General features: G+C 46.1%; 1 protein-coding gene across 5 annotated transcripts in view; it reads right to left on the bottom strand.

Moving 5' to 3' along the window:
• The window catches only part of MBD1 (methyl-CpG binding domain protein 1), a 219,942-nt gene extending 208,452 nt beyond the window's left edge, over positions 1–11,490 (bottom strand). For all 5 annotated transcript variants that reach the window (XM_033923952.1, XM_033923978.1, XM_033923987.1 and 2 more), the window contains exons 1-3: positions 11,328–11,490; positions 10,846–10,957; positions 10,357–10,575 (exon numbers count right to left, since the gene is read on the bottom strand). In XM_033923952.1, the coding sequence (XP_033779843.1) occupies positions 10,357–10,481 (125 nt within the window). In that variant the 5' untranslated portion in view covers positions 10,482–10,575; positions 10,846–10,957; positions 11,328–11,490. The remainder of the gene's footprint in view (positions 1–10,356; positions 10,576–10,845; positions 10,958–11,327) is intronic.
• Positions 11,491–23,038: the final 11,548 nt, after the last annotated feature.

Raw genomic sequence — 23,038 nt, 5'->3', positions numbered from 1 at the left:
AATATCTGCCTGCTGTCCCTGGATAACACCTGTTACGGTAAGTAGTGCTGCACAATTCAGGAAAAAATTTTTTTGATTCAATTCAATTCAGCCTATTGAATCGATTTTTCGATTCGATTTTCCTTCCCAATTGGGTGTTTTTTCCAAACATTTATTGGGTTTATTCTATAGCCTCTTCACCCCATTTGCCCTCTCCTACCCACACAGGCGCTGTGGTTTAAACAAAATCAAACAAAAAAAGTCTGTTCTTTTTGCTCATTTTTTTAAAACTGATGTAGGTAAGCAATCAATTCATGTAAGAAGCGTGGGCAGGAATAACTAAGTACAGGGCCAATTATGTTTTTTTCTGCGGACATTTACAGTGTTAGCAATACTGTTAGAATTCACAGAAAAGGCACAGAACAGACAGTTGCATTACTATGATAGGGAAAGAGGGAATACACATAGGAACAGCATAAGCCCTATTACCAGCCGAGATGATGATACTCACAAGAGGCCGGAGCAGGAGGTGCACACAAAGCTTCCGACGGTGATGTCAATTTACATCACCCTGTGCTGCTCACACTTAAAGCAGTGGCGATTGGGCAAGCTGGAGCCCAATTCCTGTACTCGCCGACCCCAGACCTCATCCTGCTCCTTCGCGGGTTTCTTCACCATGATGGTGGTGACAGACGAGGGGGGGACACGCGGAACAGTTTCTAGACTAGGCCCCCTTCTATTAAACCTCACTAGTGGGTTTTATCGCCGGGAGCCACGCTGAATACTGCGCACAGCTCCCGATGCTCATAGGAACTCTATAGGAGTCGGCAGCAACGCGCAGCATTAAGCGTGGCTCCCAGCAATACAAACCACATTAAGATCCCATACCACAGGAGGTGGCATGAATCTGGAAATGAAAGGATGAGCAGTGAGAGATTTTCCATCCACTGACTGATGAAAAGCAGTTATCGTGCTGAGATGGACTCTAATGGATGTAGATTTAGGAGCAGAGTCAGACAAATAAAAGTAGATAATCCAAAATTCGGAAAACTGAGATAGAATTCAGTTCTTCATGATGGAGAAGACACCAAAAAGAAAACCTTGTTCACTTTTGTTGATAACAATGTTGGGTGGATGGTTTTCTGGAAGCTTCCAAGATGAGACAAACATGCTGAGAGAGAGTTGGAGATTAAAAGAACTCAGCCTGAGAGGTACCACGCTGTCAGGTGCAGAGACTGAAGTTTGGGATGCAGAAGAGACCCTTGACTCTACGTGAGAAGAGATGGAAAAATTTGTAGAGATACTGGTTCCTTGGTACTGAGTTGAAGTAGAAGAGAAAACAAAGGTTGCCTGGGCCACAGAGGATCTATCAGAATCATGGTGGCAGACTCCTGTTTGAGCTTGACAAGTGTCCTGAGAATAAGAAGAAAAGGTGGAAATGCATAAAGGTACTTGCTTGTCCAGTCCAGGAGAAAAGCGTCCGCTTCTAAGCGATTTGGCGAGTAGAGCTGGGAACAGAAGCGGGATAGCTTGTGATTGTGGGGAGACGCAAACAGATCTACTTGAGGAGTCCCCCATTGCAAGAAAATGGAATGGAGAGTTGCTAAGATTTCTTTATGTATTCAGTTTTTGAGAAACTATGTGAGGGCCTGTTAACAGTCTAGAAATCACAGTAACTTACCGTAACAAGTGTAATCCAGTGACAGCAGGCAGATATTCTCAAATGTGGTTGAAGAATATGGCTCAGCTTGTACACCAGAGAATTCTTCTCCCCTTGTATGTAAACCGCTTTGAGAAAGATGTTGCAAGGAATTCCCAATTCCAAATCTTTTGAGCCTCCTGACAGAGAAGGAGAGACCCTGTACCTCCTTGCTTGGTCACACAGTACATTGCTACTTGATTGTCCATCCAGACAAGGAGAACTTGATCTTGTATAAGATGTTGAAAAGCTTTGAGAGCATTGAACATGCTTCTGAGTTCCAACAGATTTATATGATGGCGTCAGTGGGAAGGGTGGTGGAGGGAATAAATTTATATATTTAAGTTGATAATAGGAAGAAACTCAAGTGATGTGTATAAATTCAATTGATGTAATATTGTGTACTTGATATATGATGAAAAAATGAATAAAGAATTGGGGAAAAAAAAGGAGATCCATGGACCTTGAGTGCGGAGGCCATCCAGATGAGCCCCCCCAAGCATAAGTTGATGAATCCGTGGTGAGAACTTTCTGATGGGGAGGTGTTTGGAAAAGCACACCTCTGGAAAGATTGCATCCACCACCGAAGTGACTGTTGAAGAGACGAGGTCACTGTAATATGTTGGGATAGAGGATCTAGAGCCTGTGACCATTGAGATGCTAGGGTCCATTGAGGGATTCTTAGGTGCAATCTCGCAAATGGAGTCACCGTGGAAGCCATATGCCCCAGGAGAACCATCATGTGTCGAGCTGAAAGAGAGTGAATCTGGGCCACTTGATGGCAGAGATGAATGAGGGCGTCTTGACGCTGTTGAGGGAGGAATGCCCTGAGTTGAGTCATGTCCAGGAGAACCCAGAGGTCGGATGTAATTAATTCCCAACGATGAATGTAAAGTTGAAGACGACCTTCTATTGGTTGAGGAAGAGAGAGAAGCAACTGTATGGTAACTATGTTCTCGAGCAACTGGTCAAAAGGATTGAGTAGACTTAGCGGGAGCAGACTGCTGAGGTTTATGAGGTCTCTGTTGTTTTTGCTTCTTCTGCTGAGGTCATGAAGAAGATGGTTTGGAGGAATATCACCGTTAATAAGACATGGTTTCACCAACAAGTCCCAAGATTTCTCATGAGCAATGAACTTCTGAGTGGCATTTTTGACAGTATCTCCAAAAAGCTCATCACCAAGACAGGGCATGTTGGCCAATCGGTCTTGAAGATTGACATCCATGTCCGCCACCCTGAGCCAGGCCAACCTCTTCGTTGCCATAGAAGAAACGCGAGATGAGAGTTCATAAGAGTTGTATGCTGATTGAATCAAATGTTGACGTAATTGGAAGAGGGTAGAAACTAAGGGCTCCTTTTACTAAGGTGCGCTAGCGTTTTTTTTGCTCATGCACGAAATTACAGCGCAGTACTCTTCTAGAATAACGCGTTGAACTTATGGTTATGTGGTTAATAAGCACAATGTTATGTTATGCCTGAATGATAGACGGTGCCAATCAGGAGACTGCATCGAAGACTGGGTTCTGGTACTCTCAGACTGCACCGGTAGAGTCAAGGTCAAAAATTTAAATATGTGACCATACTCTGCACGAAAGAACTCCTCAAATTGTTCTTTCAATGAAGGCACTGGTATCTGTGGCTTTGTTGTCAGTGCCATTGGTGCCGCAACTCGCTGCGAAGAGGATGACTCGGAAGACGAGAAACCTCTAGTTTTCGAAGTGAGTTCCAAAAGGGGTCATCATGACTGAACTCAAAGCCTTTGTGGCTGACACCCCCTCCCCCCCCCAGGAGACTGGTAACTTCTTCACTTGCTTACCCAGAGTAGAAGGCGGTGCTGAAGGGTGACACATTAGCTGACAGTGCCTTCGCAGAAGGTGCTGAAGAATGCGATGTCTTTGCCAGTGGTGCCGCGGAGTGCAGTACCTTTGTTGCCAGCGCCGCAAACTGTGGTGCCTTTATAGTCGGTGCCGTGGAGGTTGAAAGTGATAAATGTTCCTCTTCCATGCTGGTACCGAAGAGGAGTTGCTGTTGCAGAAGGAGCTTTTCAAGGTGCATTCTTTAAGGTCAAACGCCACCCCCAAAAGTTTATGTGGTGTTCAGGGCCCAGACACTGGGTACACCAGCAATGTGAGTGTCACCGAAATAGTCCTTTAGCACCTACCACACTTCTTAAATGCCATCAGCAGCCAGGACATTAAATCAGGAAATATTGCCTCAGCCAAATCAAAGAGAAGAGACTGAGGGGAAAAAGAAAATCCCACTGTTGAAGCCCTAGGGCTGCGAAAGAAAAGAAATAAACTCCCCTTTTTTTTAGTTTTTACAAACGGAATGAAAAGAAAAAGAAAGGGAATAAAGAACAAATGTTTCACGTGAATGGGAAGGCAAAGCAAATAATTCTCACATATGGGTGGCGTCATCCACAGAGTCCGGATGCGAACAGCTTCACAAGCAACTTGCTTGTAGAACTTCAGAAAGTTCGCGACTGCCGCACCGCGCATGCACGAGTGCCTTCCCGCCCAGTGCAGGGCACGCGTCTCCTCAGTACAGATAGCTAGCAGAAAAGCCAACCAGGGGAGGTGGGTGGGTTGTGAGAATAGCTGCCTGCTGTCCCTGGATAACACCTGTTACGGTAAGTAACTGTGCTTTATCCCAGGACAAGCAGGCAGACTATTCTCACATATGGGTGACCTCCAAGCTAACCAAAAAGGGATGGTGGGAATGTTGGCAATTTAGGAGAATAAATTTTGCAAAACTGCCTGGCCAAAATGGCCATCCCCTATGGAAAAAGTATCCAGACAATAATGAGAAGTGAATGTATGAACCAAGGACCAAGTGGCAGCTTTGCAGATTTCCTCAATGGTAGTAGATCTGAGGAAAGTCACTGATGCCACTATGGCTCTGACTTCGTAGGCTGTGACTCGACTCTGTAGATGCAGTCCAGCCTGAGCATAGCAGAACGAGATGCAAGCAGCTAACCAGTTGGATATGGTGCGCTTGGAAATCGGATGTCCCAACTTGTTTGGATCGAAGGAGACAAAAAGTTGATCTATGTGGTTGAATGCATTGCAAGTAGAAAGCCAAAGCACGCTTACAGTCCAGAGTTTGAAGACCTGTTTCTCCAGGATGAGAATGAGGCTTTGGAAAAAACACTGAAATTCTGAAACCATTTTAGGTAAGAATTTAGGATGAGTACGAAGGACCACCTTGTCATGATGGAATACTGTGAAAGGTGGGTCTGCAACTAAAGCTTTTAGCTTGCTGACCCTGCGAGCAGACGTGAGAGCAATGAGAAAAACCACTTTCCAAGTGAGATATTTAAGATGAGCCAAATCCACTGGTTCGAAAGGAGGCTTGAGAGGTGGTTTGATATTGAAAAGACCTTTCATAAATCATTGTAGATATCCTGAAAACCTGTCTGGCTGCGGTTCCTCGGGACAGGTTTTGGGAATCGCTACATTAGAGGGTTAAGTAACCTGCCCAAGATTACAAGGAGCCACAGTGGGATTAAAACCATGGTTCTCAGCCCAAATCTTTCTTCCATGTATTCATTCTGAATCCTGCTCGACTAGTCCAGAATAGAGGTCTGCACGGGAACGGGTCTCGCGGGTTCCCCCCCTGGCCCACGGGACTCCCATGGGGATGCCCCCCTGGCCCACGGGACTCCCACGGGGATGAAAACAGCCTACCTAAATTCTGGCGATGCAGGCGTGCAGCTTACAAGTCCAGCATCGCGGCGGGAAATAGCCATGCCGGACCAATCAGCAAGCAAGGCTTTCATCTGTGTACATGCTGAGCTCACTGCTCAGCATGGCTATTTCCCGCCGCGACGCCGGACTTGTAAGCTGCACGCCTGAAAAAGAAATCATCCTGGCCGGGGTCGGTGTCATGCTCCGGAGCTTCTACAGCCTTCCTATCTCCCTCTCCCTTCTACCTGCTTCCGGCCACACCCCCTGCTCCGCGGCTCTCTTCAGCAACTCAGCAGCAGCGATCGACACAAGCTTCTGACGTCGGGGCCTACCCTCTGCGAGTCCCACTTGTTTCAACTTCCTTTTTCCACAAAGGCGGGACTCGTAGAGGGAAGGCCTCGATGTCGGCAGTTTGTCTTGATCACCGCTGCTAACGAGTTGCTTAAGAGAGCCGCGGAGCAGGGGGGTTTTGCCAGGTGCAGGTAGAAGGGAGAGGGCCAGATGCAGGACTCGTGGGTGAGGGAGCAGAAGAGAGAGAGAAAGAGAGAGGGGAGGGAAACAAAAGGAAATATTTCATACTGGGCTGGGCCGGAGTGGAGGGAGGGTGGAAAGATTCTGGCTACCGGGTGCAGTAACAAAGGAAAAGGGGGGAAAGCTGAAAATGGAGATAGTGACACAAAGAAGAGAAAGAGTAAGCAGGACCTACTGAATAAGGATAGAGCTACAGAGGGGACATGAAGAGGAGGTGAAATAGAGACATATAAGTAATGCTGAAAAAGTGTGGGGGGGGGAGATAAAGACATTGAAAGGGCAAATGGTGAACATGGGGTAAAGACAAGGACAGAGACAAATGAAGATTCTGAAAAAGTGGTGAGATAGGGATATAGGTGAGATGGACACAAAGAAGGGTGATGCTGGAAAATAGGTGGAATGGTAATTCTGACAAACACAGAAGGGAAATGCTGGATCAAGGAGAGATGGGGCTCAGGTTGGATGGAATGAGGAGAAATGCCTTGTTGGCCCGGAACTTCCTCTCCTACGTCAGAATTGACGTCAGGGAGCGGAATGCTGGTCAGTGCGACGCTTCTGCAGGGAAAGCTTGGGACAGCGGTGGCTTGGGGGCTATTCCCCGATGGCGGTGGCAGCAAACCGAGTGGCTTGGGGGAGGGCACGGAGAAAGAAAGAAAGGGGGCAGACAGGGAGACAGAAAGAAGGGGGAACAGGGAGACAGAAATAAAAAGTTGGGGGAGAGAATGAGGTCTGGAGGAGAGGAAACATACAGGAGGCTGAAAGAAAGGAAGAAAGATTGGATGCACAGTCAGAAGAAGAAAGTGCAACCAGAGACTCATGAAATCATCAAACAGCAAAGGTAGGAAAAATGATTTTATTTTCAATTTAGTGATCAAAATGTGTCTGTTTTGAGAATTTATATCTGCTGTCTATATTTTGCACTATGGCTCCCTTTTACTAAACCGCAATATCGTTTTTTAGCGCAGGGAGCCTATGAGCATTGAGAGCAGCGCGAGGCATTCAGCGTAACTCCCTGTGCTAAAACCTACTATTGTGGTTTAGTAAAAAGGGAGGGGGTGTATTTGTCTATTTTTGTATTTTGTTACCGAGGTGACATTGCATAGAATCATCTGCCGTGACCTCTTTGAAAAAACCCGGATTATGAATAATTAACATTTTCTCTGTCTTTCATTATGCTTTGTGTTTTTTTTAAAATTTTATTGTTGGTAGATCATTTTGACTTAGTCATTATAAAGTAGCTCGCAAGCCCATAAAGTGTGGGCACCCCTGCTCTTACTCTGGGGCACCAGATCTCCCTCACGGCACACACACGGCAAATGGAAGAAAGAGGAGAATTTTTGGTCGTAGGGAGGAAGGTACAGAATGTGATAGGGAAGAAAAAGATGAGAGTGAGAAATGTGGCAAGGGAACAATGGGACAGATTGAAAGGGATGCAAGAGGGAGGAATATTGGACAGTGGTGAAGGGAATGGAGGGAGAGATGTGGCATAGTGTTGGAGAGGGGTGATAGAAGGAGAAATGTTGGGCATGGGGCTGGTGGGCAGGCACGAAAGATGAGAAAGAGATAAATGCTGGACCATGGTAGGGGGAACCAATGGACAGCAACAGAAGAATTTACAGAAGATGGGAAAGCGGAAAAAAGAAACTGGGACCAACTTTATGGAAAAATAAGTCTCCAGACAACGAAGGTAAAAAACGGAATTTATTGACTAAAATATGTTAGCTTTGGGAAATGTATATGGCAGATGTCTTTGTTTTGTGTTCAAAAGAAAAGGAAATGCATTTCTGGTTTTATTTCTACAGTGTTGAAGTACTTGTTGACCCTTGCTGTGACTGGTGGGGATCCCCAAGCACTGCCAGCAGAGGACCTCCTCTAGAGATGGCCAGAACTCTCCTCCACCAAGCGCAGCAGTCGCTGGCAGCATCCATGAGCCACTGAGGTGCCAGCATCTGTGACTCAGGGACGCTACTGCTGCCTGCCAAGCTTGGCAAAAGGGACCCCCGGCCAACTGCAAAGGAAGTCCTCAGCTGACAGTTTGTGGGTTCTCATCAGCTGATTATTTATATTTTATATTTACATTAGAGGTTCTGGTAGAAACCCATTTACAAAGTATGTATTATTCCCAATTAATATTTCCAAATTAATAAAGTCTCTTTGCTTATTTGTAAATGGGTCTCTACCAGAGCCTTTAATTCAGTAGCATAATTAAATAAAATAACTATTTCTGAAGTTTATAGGGAAGGATGGTGACGGAGGGGATTCCTCGCGGGGACGGAGGGGATTCCTCGCGGGGACGGGTGGGGACGGAGGGGATTCCTCGCGGGGACGGGTGGGGACGGAGGGGATTCCTCGCGGGGACGGGTGGGATTTTGGCGGGGACGGGTGGGATTTCTGTCCCCGCGCAACTCTCTAGTCCAGAACCCACAGAGAGGGTGGTGAATGCCTGGAATGCGCTCCCGAGAGAGGTGGTGGAGAGGAAAACAGTGACGGAGTTCAGAGAAGCGTGGGATGAACATAGAGGATCTAGAATCAGAAAATATTTTATTATTTATTTTAAAAATTTCTATACTCCAAGACCAAATTCGTGGCCACTGAGATGCAGTAATTTGATGCTTAATCTCAATGCTCCAAATGTCTCTAAGACCAGTTTTTGTTTTTTTATTCATAAATCCAGATATCAATTTATACCACTGTGCGGCCTGGTGTCCCAGGAAGTCCACCTGAAAACACAAGAACTCTAGACTATATTGATTATTAAGATTTTTCCATTCAGGGAACCCTGCCTGAATGGCCTGCTTCAGTTGCAACCATCTATAACTTTGTGATTTATTAAGACCAAATTTATGTTGCAACTGTGAAAAATCAAGTAGTTTACCATTAGAAATAACATTGTCCAAAGTTCTTATACCTGCCATAACCCAATACTTCCAGATGACCTTAAATCCGCCTATCTGAATCTTGGAGTTAAGCCATATAGTTTGATTTGCTGATTTATGTATAGGAACAGGTGTTAAATTATTCACAAATCTCAAAGTTTCCATGTATCAACTATGTATCTGTTTTCTTTATATATCCTAGGCATTTTGATACTAAGAACATGGTTTAATCGCAGAGGAAAAATGAGTCGCCATTCCAACTACAACCAGTCTGGAATATTATCAATGGGCTCTGAGAGGACCCAATACATACCTTGGCGCAAAATATAGGCTTGATGATACCTATAAAAATTGGGAAAATTTACCCCCCTCTTCCCGAATTGACTTTTCCAAAGACACTAAAGCAATTCTAGCAATTTTGCCCATAAATAGATTTGTGATCGAAGGGGCCATTGTTTGTCTATATTTATGCCTGATCTTTGATGAAAAAGATGATCTTCAAACATAAAGAAACTGTCCCGTAGGACTATGTCAGCTAACTTACAAATAAAGTCCGTTGGTACTTTTGGATCCACCCTTTTATCCAAAGTTTCACGAATAATATCCAATAATATCATCTTGCGGCATTTTTAAGAACTAGCATTGCTTAAGATAAGTAATCCAGATGTCAATCTTTTTCAGTATAATGGATAAATGCATACTAAAAAATTGGTGAAAATGGTGAATACTGTAGAAGGGATTTAGTAGTAAAAGAGAAAAAAAATTTTTTAAATATATTAAAATTATACTAAATTCCAAACAAGATAAAAGAAAAAATATTTTTAAAAAACAGTTAAAAAATAGTAAAGCTATCAGGTTTTTTGGCCAATGACTGGAGCAAGGAGCAAAAAAACTACGCTGATCACCTCAGTCTATGACATCACAACTGTGCGTAGGCTCCAATTCTGAGGCTTTTTCCTAAAAATCAAAGAATGTGTAAAACGATAGATGCTAGATGCACTTCTCTGAGTGAGTGGAGTAAAGTATATTGTGCTATTTGGTTAAAATAGACCATCCTATAGGTTGACAATTTTCTCTCTCAGCACTGTAAATTAAGGTATAGGGACTTGTATACCGCTTTTTTGTAGTTACACAACCACATTCAAAGCAGTTTACATACAGGTACTCAAGCATTTTCCCTATCTGACCCGGTGGGCTCACAATCTATCTAATGTACTTGGAGCAATGGAGAATGAAGTGACTTGCCCAGGGTCGCAAGGAACAGTGCGGAGTTTGAACCCACAACTTCAGGGCGCTAAGGCTGTAGCTCTAACCACTGCACTACATTCTCCTTCCTTAAGGCACTGGAACTAAACATATGAGCACATCTCATGAGTATTCAATGTCTTGAATAAACAAAAACCAGCTTGCAGCAAGCGAGAGCCTCTTCATCCATTCAGTCTTAAATGCCTCCTGCCCTCACTACCTCTTACCACCTTCCTCTACATCTGTCCCAAGCATACACTATTGTTGTCATAGTTGTTTGATAGCTACTCTGCAAGCAAGCAAGCAATCTCAGGCACTCTGCACCTTCTTAGTAACTTACACCACCATCGTGTCTGTGTCAAGTGGTGGTGGCGGCAAAGATTCAGCCTCTGGCTGCAGTGATTCTAGCAGTAGTGATGGTGGAGATAGCAACTGTGACAACGTTGGTGGGGGTGGTAGTGGCATTGGTAATGGTAGTGGAGGTGGCTTTTTTTTTGGGTTTCAGCTTCAGAGTACCATTCTCTGCCACAAGTTTCCGCTTCTTGGGACCTCTCCGAACCTGGAGGATGGTAAAGAATTAAAGAAAAAGAAAAATAAGTCACAATGGAGGAAACTAGTCAGTTGCCCTTACCCACTATCACTACCCTACAACTAAAACCATCTCCCTACAGCTGCAATGGAAGACAATGACTACATTTTCATTTCACATTTCATTTAAAATTTCAGTTATACTCCACAGAGGAGACTAATCAAAAAGACACCTTAGTTGCCAACCTTCAACAAGGAATACAAAAAAAGCACCCTAACAGTAGAAAGGCTAAATCAGTACCTTGCCCGGGGGAAACAGCATTCCATTTTTGAAGTCAAACAGCGTCAGGTCCACACCAGTTCCTAGAAACTTCGTCAACTCAATCTTACTGCGAAAACGTTCCCCTGACGGGCTAAGAAACATGAAAGAGCAAGAATAAGGCCAACGAGAAAGGCAAAAACAGAAGAGCATATGCACATGTAAGAGAAAAAAAAAGAGGAATGAAGAAAAAAAGCAAAAATATTAGAGAATGGACAGAAAATAAAAGAATGATAGGGTAAGAAAGGGAAGAGAATATAAAAGTACAACATCCCAGAAGTAGTGAAAACAAAGAATGCTGGCAATAGAAAGAAATAAAAGGAGGGAAAATATGTAAATCTAAAAGGTTAGCATCTATCCAATATTATTTAGACACCACCACAAAATTTTCATGCCTCCATACTTTACAATCCAACACATTTCCTCCCTATCATAAACAAACAAACAAATAAATCGTCCATTACCTCTGGTAATATGTGTCTGTCCGGCCACACGTGGCCCCAGATTTGCGAAAAACCTCCCGACGCTTCCAGCCAGGCCCCAATAAGGGACAATCAGCCCAGTTTTCAGACATCATAGGTCATACCATGAAGACTAAGGCACTGGGGAAGGATTCCCCTATTCTCAGCCACCTGCAGAAAAATATTAGGATTGACTTAGTGTTAACTCAACAGACCTAAAGCTGATGTACAGCAATAATATATATATATTTTTAAAAATTCTTTATTCATTTTATAATTCACAAGTGTACAGTAAATATCAAACAATTAGAATACAATATCACTTGAAAATCTACCATATCATACAACAAAAAGATAACCCCCACCCCCTCCCACTTCCATATACAACAAAAAATATACCACATGAATATAATATCTTATCATTCATATAAAATAGATTTGAACTAAAATTGGGAAAAGTGTAAATTATTCATTATAATAATTTAAAAATGGCCCCCACACATCCTTAAATTTATTATAGTAACCTTTTTGAACTGCCAACGCTCTTTCCATTTTAAACACATGACATACTGAATTCCACCAGAAACAATAATTCAACCTTGTACAATCTTTCCAGTTATATGTTATTTGTTGAATGGCAACTCCTGTCAATATCATCAAAAGCTTATTATTATTAGCAGATATTTAAGGCTTAGCTCTCATCAGCATGCCAAATAAAATTGTGTCGTATGATAATGCTACATAATTTTCCATTAAATTATTTATTTGATCCCAAATATTAACAAAAACATGCTTGAACACCCTTCAAGAACTTAAGAAATTATTTTAATAATGGAAAGAGACAATGATTTGAAAAACACTTCCCCTCTCCCCCACCAACTGCTTCTGATTTCCCCCTTTATGAATACACTTCACCCTCCAAATTTGCAGGAATTGGGGGCAGAGCTGGCCCCCAAATATGGAAAAATCGCAAATAACTTTAGGGTTGACTGTCCTACCCCCCATTTCCCTCCTGCTTCCTGGACCTCTCCATACCTTACCTCAGTGTTCTCCCTAGAGCTTTGTAGCCAGGTGTTCTGCCCAGCTAATTTAGATGGCTGCCCAGCTGTCACCTCTGTCGCGAATCCTGCTGCTGCCGCTGCTCCTCAAACATTTTTTAAAAACACCCTCTCACCGGCATGGGTATTCCCCGGGCTAACTCGGCACAGCCTGAAGAGCCCCTGAAGTTCAGTGTTCGACTCCCGCCTCAGCCTGACTTTTTATTTTTTTTTTTTTTTTAAGTGTCAGCAAGCGACTTGAACCCATGTTTCAGGGTTCTAACGGTAACACTGTGCATGCCTGCTTTACTTATTCCCCTCTGAAACCAAAAGTTATGTCCCGAGGGGGGAGGGAAGAGAAGGGAAGCCGGCATGCACAGTGTTACCTTTAGAGCAGGGTGTCCAACCCGCGGCCCACCAAGGAGTTTTGTGCAGCCCAACTTCTCCCTCCCTCCCTTCTGTGCCTCCCTCTGCCGGTTAGTTTTCTGGCCGGTTCCCTTGCTGCAATCGTCGCAGGGAGCAACAGCAGCTCCTCGCGCGCGATCTGCAGCTGTGTCAGAAGTGTTCCCTCTGATGTCATAGAGAAGGCTTCTGAATCAGCCGACGATGTCCGCGGACGACTGCAGCAAGGGAGCCTGCCAGAAAATAAATATTCGCCGGAAGGGAACGCTTCCAGCACAGGCACAGATCGTCAACGGCCATAAAATAAATAATAATAATAATAACAACAACAGTTTATATACTGCAGGACCGTGAAGTTCTATGCGGTTTATAAAGATTAAAAGATGGTACAAATTGATTGAACTTAATAGGGTGGAAGCTAGTGATTAACAGCTCAAGGGATCAGTTATTGAGGAGAAAGAGTTGTATGGTTCAGCTGCCTAGATACTTCAGGAACAGATATGTTTTTAGGCGTTTCCTGAATTCCCCATAAATAGTAGGCGTAAGCAATTGTTCTAGATCTTTACCCCATAATGCTGCCTGATGTGAGAAAAGGTGTTGATGGTGTTTTTTGAGTTTACATCCTCTAACTGGGGAGGAAACAAAGTGCAAATATGAGCTTCTCTTATGTCTGTTGGCTGAGAAGGAGAAAAGGTCAGTTATGTATTTAGGGGCTAGAGCGTATAGTACTTTAAAGCAGAAACAGGTGAACTTAAACTTTACACGTGCCTCCATAGGTGGCCAATGCTGTTCCCCCAAGGTGTTGTACCAAACTGCAAAATTTCAGACTCCCAGGTAGTTTCCTTCTGCTGCAGTGCTTAAGCAAAGTTGGCGTTTTAGGTCACACGAGGCATGGGAGTGAATCGATTGCTTTTGTTCACCCACCCCTAGCTCCTGAACAAATTAAGATAGATCCCAAAAAATTTGCAGAGTTTCATTTGAGACCCTAGACAACACCCCTGTAAAATTTGGTTGGATTTCAAGCGGGGATCAAACGTGGGCTCCTGGTCCACTTAACATGGAATGACCCTAAAGCAAATAGTATAAAACCTTAAACAAGCAAGAAAAAATGATATGTAGTCTACACTCAGCTAGAACGCAAGATACAGAGGTCCATCGCAAACACCCCAGCACAGATGTGCCATCTTCAGTAGCTGGCTGTAAACCTGGCTCCACAGGTAGCATGCCCTAGGTATCTCAGATCAAGTTCAGACACCGAATGTCACACTCTCAGAAAGGTAAGACCCCCGGTTCAGAGACTAGAAAGGAAAAAAAAAAATCCAAAAAACACAGGAGCACGGCCACTCGAACACAACGGAGTGAAGCCTGGAAGGTAAAGGAACCCCACCAGTAACAGGGAAACGTGAGAGCAAAGCCACGGGCATCCCGCTGGCAGGAAGAACAAGATCAAATGCACTGCTCACACTCCAGTGATCCGAATCATAAGCTCAGCAAACACCATAGTCAAGACAACGCAAAGTTCACAGGGATCGCCGTATCACAGGGAAGGAGGGAGAGACTCCAGAAATTTGTGAAGCTCCTCCGGTTTATCAACTGTGAAAGTGCAGTTGTTATGTGCGATACGCACCTTAGCCGGGTATTATAGAGCAAATTTTATACCCTTATAGTAGAGCTACAAGCACCAGGGAGTCATCGCCTGCTGTTGGTCAGCGACCTTCTGTGTGAAGTCCTGGAATAGCAGGATCTTGGCTCCAAAATGCTCCAGGGAGCACGACTTTTTATATAAGTCCAGCAATTTAACTTTGGTGTCATAGTTGTGGAATCTGGCGAGCACCGCTCGCAGCCAAGCTCACTCCTCGTGCTCACGACGCCATCCCACACGATGAATCCTCTCCACAACTACAAGTCATGCGGACCCTGGCAGACCCAGAGCTTGAGGTAACCAGGCTTCCACAAATTGTATCAGGGCGTCGTCAGGTACGGTCTCCGGCAGGCCAACAATCCATATGTTTTTCCGGCAGCTGCGATTCTCATGATCGTCCACTCTCTCCATTAAGGTTTTGATCTGCTCTGCCACTGTGTGGAGGTGCCCCTCCGACGAGACCTCACAATCCTTCTGAGCGGACACTCGCTCTTTGAGCTACTGAATCTGGGCAGCATGTCCGACCAGAGCGCTCTTCATCTCTTCCATAGAGGTAAAAGGTTTAGCAAGTTTGTCGTCCAAGAGTTGCAACATAGAGAATGACACGGTGACGGTTTACCCGCGGCCACCGCATTTAAGCCGCGGGTCACCGCCGAAAACGGGGAAGAAAACTAGCAGTCGCTGCGGTGACGGGGACAAGGCCATTCACCGACCGCGGAAACGGTGAACAGGTTTGTCCCCGCGGGCCAATGTACCCCCTTCTAGGAACCGCTATTTACCGCCCGACGCCCGATTCACCCCCCCAGCAGGACCGCTCGCACCCCCACCCCGAACGACCGCTCGCACGCGCTCCCACCCGCTCCCGCGATCGGAGCAAGAGGGAGCCCAAGCCCTCTTGCCCGGCCGACTCCCCGACGTCCGATACATCCCCCCCCCCCCCGGCAGGACCACTCGCACCCCCACCCCGAAGGACCGCCGACTTCCCGACAATATCGGGCCAGAAGGGAGCCCAAACCCTCCTGGCCACGGCGACCCCCTAACCCCACCCCGCACTACATTACGGGCAGGAGGGATCCCAGGCCCTCCTGCCCTCGACGCAAACCCCCCTCCCCCCCAACGACCGCCCCCCCCAAGAACCTCCGACCGCACCTCCAGCCGACCCGCGATCCCCCTGGCGACCCCCACGACCCCCCCACCCCCCTTCCCCGTACCTTTGGTAGTTGGCCGGACAGACGGGAGCCAAACCCGCCTGTCCGGCAGGCAGCCAACGAAGGAATGAGGCCGGATTGGCCCATCCATCCTAAAGCTCCGCCTACTGGTGGGGCCTAAGGCGCGTGGGCCAATCAGAATAGGCCCTGGAGCCTTAGGTCCCACCTGGGGGCGCGGCCTGAGGCACATGGGCCCAACCCGACCATGTGCCTCAGGCCGCGCCCCCAGGTGGGACCTAAGGCTCCAGGGCCTATTCTGATTGGCCCACGCGCCTTAGGCCCCACCAGTAGGCGGAGCTTTAGGATGGATGGGCCAATCCGGCCTCATTCCTTCGTTGGCTGCCTGCCGGACAGGCGGTTTTGGCTCCCGTCTGTCCGGCCAACTACCAAAGGTACGGGGAAGGGGGGTGGGGGGGTCGTGGGGGTCGCCAGGGGGGTCGCGGGTCGGCTGGGGGGGGCGGTCGTTGGGGGGAGGGGGGTTTGCGTCGAGGGCAGGAGGGCCTGGGATCCCTCCTGCCCGTAATGTAGTGCGGGGTGGGGTTAGGGGGTCGCCGTGGCCAGGAGGATTTGGGCTCCCTCCTGGCCCGATATTGTTGGGGAGTCGGCGGTCCTTCGGGGGGAGGGATGTATCGGACGTCGGGGGGGGGGGCATCAGGCTTTCAGGATGGGGACAGACCTTCAAGGGGGGACAGTGCAGGGAAGTCAGGGAATTTATATTAATTAATTTTTTTCTCTGCGTGTTTTGTTTTTGTATAATTATTAACTAATATTTAACTAAGTTTTAAAGTTTTAAAGAATGTTTCCTTTATACGTAAATAAAGAAAAGTGAATGGGATTGCAGTGGCGGTGACGGGGCGGTGAATGGGGTGGCAGTGGCGGTGACGGGGCGGTGAAGAGGATGGTGAGACGGGGACGGGGCGGTGACGGGGATGGTGAGACGGGGACGGGGCGGTGACGGGGATGGTGAGACGGGGACGGGGCGGTGACGGGGACCAATTTTTTCACCGTGTCATTCTCTATTGCAACATACGCCGCATTGAGACCTGCAGGATGTCCTCCGAGGAGCCAGCCGCGTTATCCTCAGTTTGGGTGGTCGCCATTTTGACGAGTGGTGTAGTAACCTTATCTCTGCCAGGCCACATTGTTTTTATTGGCATACCAACGGATCCGAAGCTCGGATCTGGCCCAAATTCTCCAAACAGAAGCTGCACTCCGAGGAATTTGAGCACTTCGTTAGAGGCAAAAAGTTCAGGGGTTTAGCATAATAAAAGGGGAGGCAGGCAGGCAGGACAGAGCTGAACACAAAGATATCACGTGACCCCCCACCCCCCCCAATGTCTTAATAGCAGACTATGGACTTTCCCTCCAGAATTTGTCCAAACTTTTCTTAAAACCAGCTACACTATCCGCTTTTACCACAACGCATTCCAGAGCTTAACTATTCTCCAGGTGAGGTCGCACCATGGAATGATACAAAGGCATTATAATATCTTTAGTCTTGTTAACCATCCTTTATTCCTAGCAATCTTGTTTGCTTTTTTGGCCGCCACCACACATTGGGTGAAAGGTTTCATCATATTGTCTACAATGACACCCACATCCCTTTCTTGGGCGCTAATCCCCAAGGTAGACCCCAGCATCCGATAACTGATTTAGGTTATTCTTCCCAATATGTATCACTTTGTATTTGTCCACATTAAATTTCATCTGCCACTTGGACAACCAGGTTCCCAACTTAGGCTTGGGAATCTAGGTTAAGCTTCCCAAGCAGTGATCCACTGAAGGCTTTGGAACTTCAGTGAAGAAACCAAAACTGTAGGCTTGAGAACCTGTATTAGGAGACCCACCCATGGCTGGTATTGTACAGCTGGTTTAAATTTCTTGAACTAGTAGTGGCAATGCCACCATGGACCAGCACAGTCAAATATTTATCTCATAAAAAATGCAAAACAATTTTTAACTTGAAGAGTTGACAATACTTCGATGTTAATGTATGACATTACTATTGAAACTTCCATGACTTTTGACCCTTATTTTCAGGCACTGTTTGCTTGCGTTGGAAAACAAAACCAACTTTTTAAGGGGTCCAAAAGATGTTCTAATAAAAATTAGTTTGAAAATATTTCCAGAATATTCTTTTTTGTAAATGCTGGTTAAAAATACCCAATTTTTGACATTAAAAAAAAACCCCACACAAACTAAATTGAAATTATAAAGTAAGGAGATTAGCTTACAAAATGAAATCATATTTGAGAACAAAGACATCACAAAATAACAGAAACTTTTACAGAGATAGCTTCATTTTTACAGGAGCCACAGAAGGCTACAATTTGAAATTTTTTTAAGTCTACTTTTTCAGCCTATTTTGAGATTTTCTACATACGTCAGTTTCAAAAATGAAAATCTGCATTAGTTCCATTGAATAGATCTTAAAAAAATTGTATGAGATTGTAAAGTTTCATTTATTTAGCTTCAAAGGTCAAGGAAATATTTCGACTCAAAGTTGCCAAAATTGTTGTGTAGGGATACTGTAGAAACACAGAAACATGATGGCATGATGGCATATAAAGGCTAAATGGCCCATGTAGTCTGCCCATCCACAGTAACCATTATCTCTCTCTCTCTGAGAGATACCACTGTACATGGCTGTGGTATGGTAACAAAGAAAAAAATATATCTACTAAGTATTCCACTGGCAGACCTTAAACTTTACCAGAGTTCGTTTGGGACATGTAAGATTCAACATACAAATTTTCATCAATCTCTCAGTGTTCTCCCCAGCACTTTTTAGCCGGGCGCTCCGCCCAGCAAATTTAGATGCCCGCCGGCTGTCATCTGCCGCGAATCCTGCTGCCGCCACTGCTTAACGCGCTTAGAGCCGCCGAAAGACTTCCGCCTGACTAAACAAAACACAAAACCCAGCAAACGACTTGAACCCGGTTTCCCTTCTCTTCCCTCCAAAACCGGAAGTTACGTCCGGGGGAGGGGGAGGTAGGGAAGAGAAGCCGGCAAAGACAGTGGTACCTTTAGAGCCCCGGAGCATGCGGGAGATAGGCCAGCCACGGAGGGAAGCTTACTTGCTCTTGCTTACTTCTGACCTTTCTCGCTGCCGGGTCCTGCCTACTTTCTGTTTCCGTGAAGGCAGGACCTGGCAACGAGAAAGGCCCGAATTAAGCAAGAGCAGCAAGTTGTAAGCTTCCCTCTGTCCCTGACCTTTGGGAGATAGGTCAGCGACGAAGGGAAACTTGCAACTTGCCTTTGTCTGTAGCGAATCTGCCGGGTGTGTGAGACCGGGCGGGGGGGGGGGTGAATGGGAGGAGAAATGCTGCTGTACCCAATTAGAGGGAGAGGGGGAAGATAAATGATGCTGCTGCTGCTGCTATACCCAATGGGGGGAGGGTGAAGAGAAATGCTGCTTCTGCTGTACCCAATGGGGGGGAGAGAAATGCTGATGATGATGATGCTGTACCCAATGGGAGGAGGGGGAAAATAAATGCTGCACCCAATGGGGGGGAGACATGCTGCTGCACTGAATGGGGGAGGGGAGGGGGAAGAGAAATGTTCTGCTGCTGCACCCAATTTTGGGGGAAAGGGGGAAGAGAAAAGCTGGTGTACCCAATTGGGGGGGAAGAGAAAAGCTGCTGCTGCACCCAATTGGGGAGGGAAAGAGAAGTGCTGCTACTACAGCACCCAATTGGGGAGAGAGAGGGGAGAAGGAAGACCAGGGAAGGGAGAGGAGAGGCAAGAGATGCCAAGACCATGGGAGGGAAAGGAAAGGAGCTACCAGACCATGGAGGGGGGGGAGAGATGTCAGCGCATATGGGGGGAGGGGGGAGGATGGAGATCCCAGGGCATGGGGGGAGAGAAGGGAAGGAGATAGAAATGCCAGACCATGGGGTGAAGTGGGAAGGAAGGAAGGAAAGAAAGAAGAGAGAGATGCCAGAGCATAGGGGAGAGGGTGAAGCTGAAATGAATCATGTACAAAGGAGAGAAAGGGCACAGGATATACAGTTTATTGAAGGGACATAGAAAGAGGGAAGATGCCATATGGAACAGAGAGCAGGCGGACACTGGATGGAAAGGGCAGAGAGGGTGGACAGTGGATGCAAGGGGCACAGAGAGGGTGGACAGTAGATGGAAGAGGTAGAGAGAGAGGGCAGAGGCTGGGTGGAAGGGGCAAAGAAAGGACAGATGTTACATGGAAGGGAGCGAGGACAAATGCTGAATAGAAAGAAGAGAGCGAAGAGAAGATGATTAAAGCAGAAACGACAAAGGGTAGAAAAATTTTTTTTTGTTGCTTTACGTAGAATCAAGTAGTATTGTATCTATTAATTAAAGTTTATATATAAGAAATGGAAATAAGGCAGTTTTTGGGGACTAAACCTCATTCCTCAGGTCAGGACAGGATACCATAACAGCAGGGGTGCGCAAATGCTCGAGCGCGATCGACCAGTAGATCGCAAAGGCAATGCAATCTTTTTCTTCCTGCCTCCCTGAGCCAGGATTACTGTACTTACACTGAAATTTGATGCTGTGTACTGCTGCAATGGAAGCTGAACAGCTTACAGAAGATCTTTTGCCTCAATAAGCATGCAAATTGGACTACTGATCTTCTGACTGCCCCACCGGCCCGACACCAATGGCCGGAGACCGCTGCCACTCTCGGGCACAATGCACACATGACCTGGCAGAGGAACACAGTTGGCCCTGATCCCAGGAACGCCTCCACGGAGTTACGCAGCCTGCACTTAAACCCACTAGTGGACAAACCTGGAGTGAGCACGCTCCCAAGGGAATGGACCCTGAGCCCTGAACCGAAGTGCAGGCTGTCCAGAGGGTGCACTGGCAGGCAAACAACCCCCTGGAAACAGATTTTATATAAAGTATGTGATCTCCCTCAGTCAGGTCTGTCCCCGCAGGGAACCTCTGTGGCACAAGGGCAGAATTATGAACAAAAAGACTGAGTTTAAATAAAAAATAAACACAAACAGAAAAGACAAGCTCCTACAGCCTGGCTTGTAGGAAAGAAACTGGATTCCTGGGGGGGGGGGGAAGTCCTGACGTAAGAGAGGAGGGGCTCAAAAGCATTGCATAAGTGACGCTTCCTACAAGCTGTCTGGTGACTATAAGAGAATAACCAACCACTTGTCCAGGAATAGAGTGGGATTGTACATGAATGCTCCGAATTCATTTGTGGGGGTAATCTCTTCATAAAAGCGGTTAATAAAACACACAACAAATACTCTGGATTCAACTTGTTTTTGTAGAAATAGAACATAGTCAATGCTAACACTACTTGACAAGGAGCTAGAAAAGTTCAATGAAAAATCATAGTTCTGACTAGAGAAGGAAAAATTATGTTCTTAACTGTTAATTTTCTTTCCCTTAGACGCAGCAGATGAATCCAGAGACCAATGGGATAGCTCACATCTACCAGCAGGCGGAGATAGAGAAACTGATTAACAGGTGGTCCTATTGGCTGGCACTCCTCCTGTTTATCTAGTATAGCTCCTTGCCCAAGCATCCGTAACCAGCAATAGGCATAGCATGTAAAAAACTTCTTTCCCATAACAAATCTCAAAATACAAGAATACATAAAACAACCTGTCATAATAACAAACTGCGAAAGTTGCAAAAGAAAAAACCGAGAGACAATATCCAGAAAGGGTGGGGCTCTGGATTCATCTGCTGCGTCTAAGGGAAAGAAAATTAACAGGTAAGAACATAATTTTTCCTTCCCTAGCAACAGCAGAAGATGAATCCAGAGACCAATGGGATGTAGCAAAGCAATCCTCAATCTGGGTGGGAAGCAAACGCCGCCTCCGCAACAACCGAAGCACAAAACGCCCCTACCACATGCGCCCCCACATCCAAGCAGAAATGCAGAGAGAAAGCACTCTCGGAAGACCAATTAGCCGCGAGACAAATCTCCTCCAAGGAAAAAACCTCTGGGCCGAGCCCAAGAAGTAGCCATCGCTCCGGCGGAATGGTCATAAAGTTCTTTCGCCAACCACTTCCCTGCCAGCAAGCAAGCATAAAGAATGTCCTCCTGGACCCATTGAGCGATGGAGGCTTCGGACGCCGCCATACGTTTGAGGCGTCCCTTGAAGAATACAAAAAGGAGATATAAACAACTAAAAGTCGTTAGAAACCGAGCTCGCGGAGAACGCTACGTACGTATTAAAACATGCAGTGAATAAAAGCACTGCTCCCAATTTCTCCTCCCAGGAAGAAGGAAGGAAAAGCGAGCATGACATAAAAGAAAGGATGACACCCCCCTAGAAAGAAATAATGGTACCATCCGAACTGATACCCCATATTTTGGAAATCAGAAATAGGAATCCCCGTTGAACAAGGCCTGCAACATAGAAAACTGCAGAGCTGAAGCATGGCCACAAGAAACCCCATGTTCAACGGTACAGCCCTTTAGAGTCCCAAAAGACAAGGATGAAATGAAGCCTTCGGTAAACTGAGAAGAAGTACGTGAAGATTGTACTCCAAACCGGGCTTTCTAAGAGGCGCATGAATATACCGCACTCTGTTTAGGAACTGAACTACATGAAGCTGAGAAGTAAGCGAAGAGCAACATACCTAGCCCTTGTAACAAGCCAAGAATGGCACTAGAAGCTGAAGGGAATACACTTGTGCCAAAAAGGAACTCTGGAGTGTTTCAAACATTAAGAAGCACCCAAGAAAGGAAAAACCTCCAAAAGGAAGCAGAAGCCACAGGAGAAAACGTCCGTAGCACCCGGATAAGAGAAGAAACAACCTGCTTCGCTTAACCCTTACACGTCAACCAAGATTTTTCAAAAAACTAGGTCGTAATACTAAAGTAGTACAAATATCCATGTTCATCGGACCCTAGGCGAGCAAAGCCGGAGATACCAGGAAACTTCTTAGTCCGGCTGTCGCAAGACTCATCAAATCCACATAGTAAGGATGGCACCGCCAATCCAGAGATTCTACAAATACTGTGCCCGGAAAGCGAGCTCGAGATGGCAAATACAAGCCATCATCAGCCAGCGGAAAACACTGAAAAAGAGAAGGCAGAGGCGAGAAAGGAGCCATGCAGCTACCCCCTCTAACTCCCACTTCCTGGGCCCGCCGAAGAAGCTAGGAAGCTTAGAATTGAGAGACGAGGCCATGAGGTCTAGGTCAAGGAGATCTCACGTCCATAAAAAGAGCTAGAACGCCTGAGCCACAAATCTCAATATCCAGGATGCAGAAGACTACACTATTACTAACATGCACACTCTCCAGAGTGTACACAGCGCTGTACACTGTAACACAGGGGTGCCCACACTTTTTGGGCTTGCGAGCTACTTTTTAAATGACCAAGTCAAAATGATCTACCAACAATAAAATTAAAAAGAAACACAAAGCACACTGTACGCATAGAAAAAGCACAGTTACTTACCGTAACAG

This window comes from Geotrypetes seraphini, chromosome 1, assembly GCF_902459505.1.
Source record: "Geotrypetes seraphini chromosome 1, aGeoSer1.1, whole genome shotgun sequence".
NCBI lineage: Eukaryota > Metazoa > Chordata > Amphibia > Gymnophiona > Dermophiidae > Geotrypetes > Geotrypetes seraphini.
This window is presented reverse-complemented; position numbering and strand designations above follow the sequence as displayed.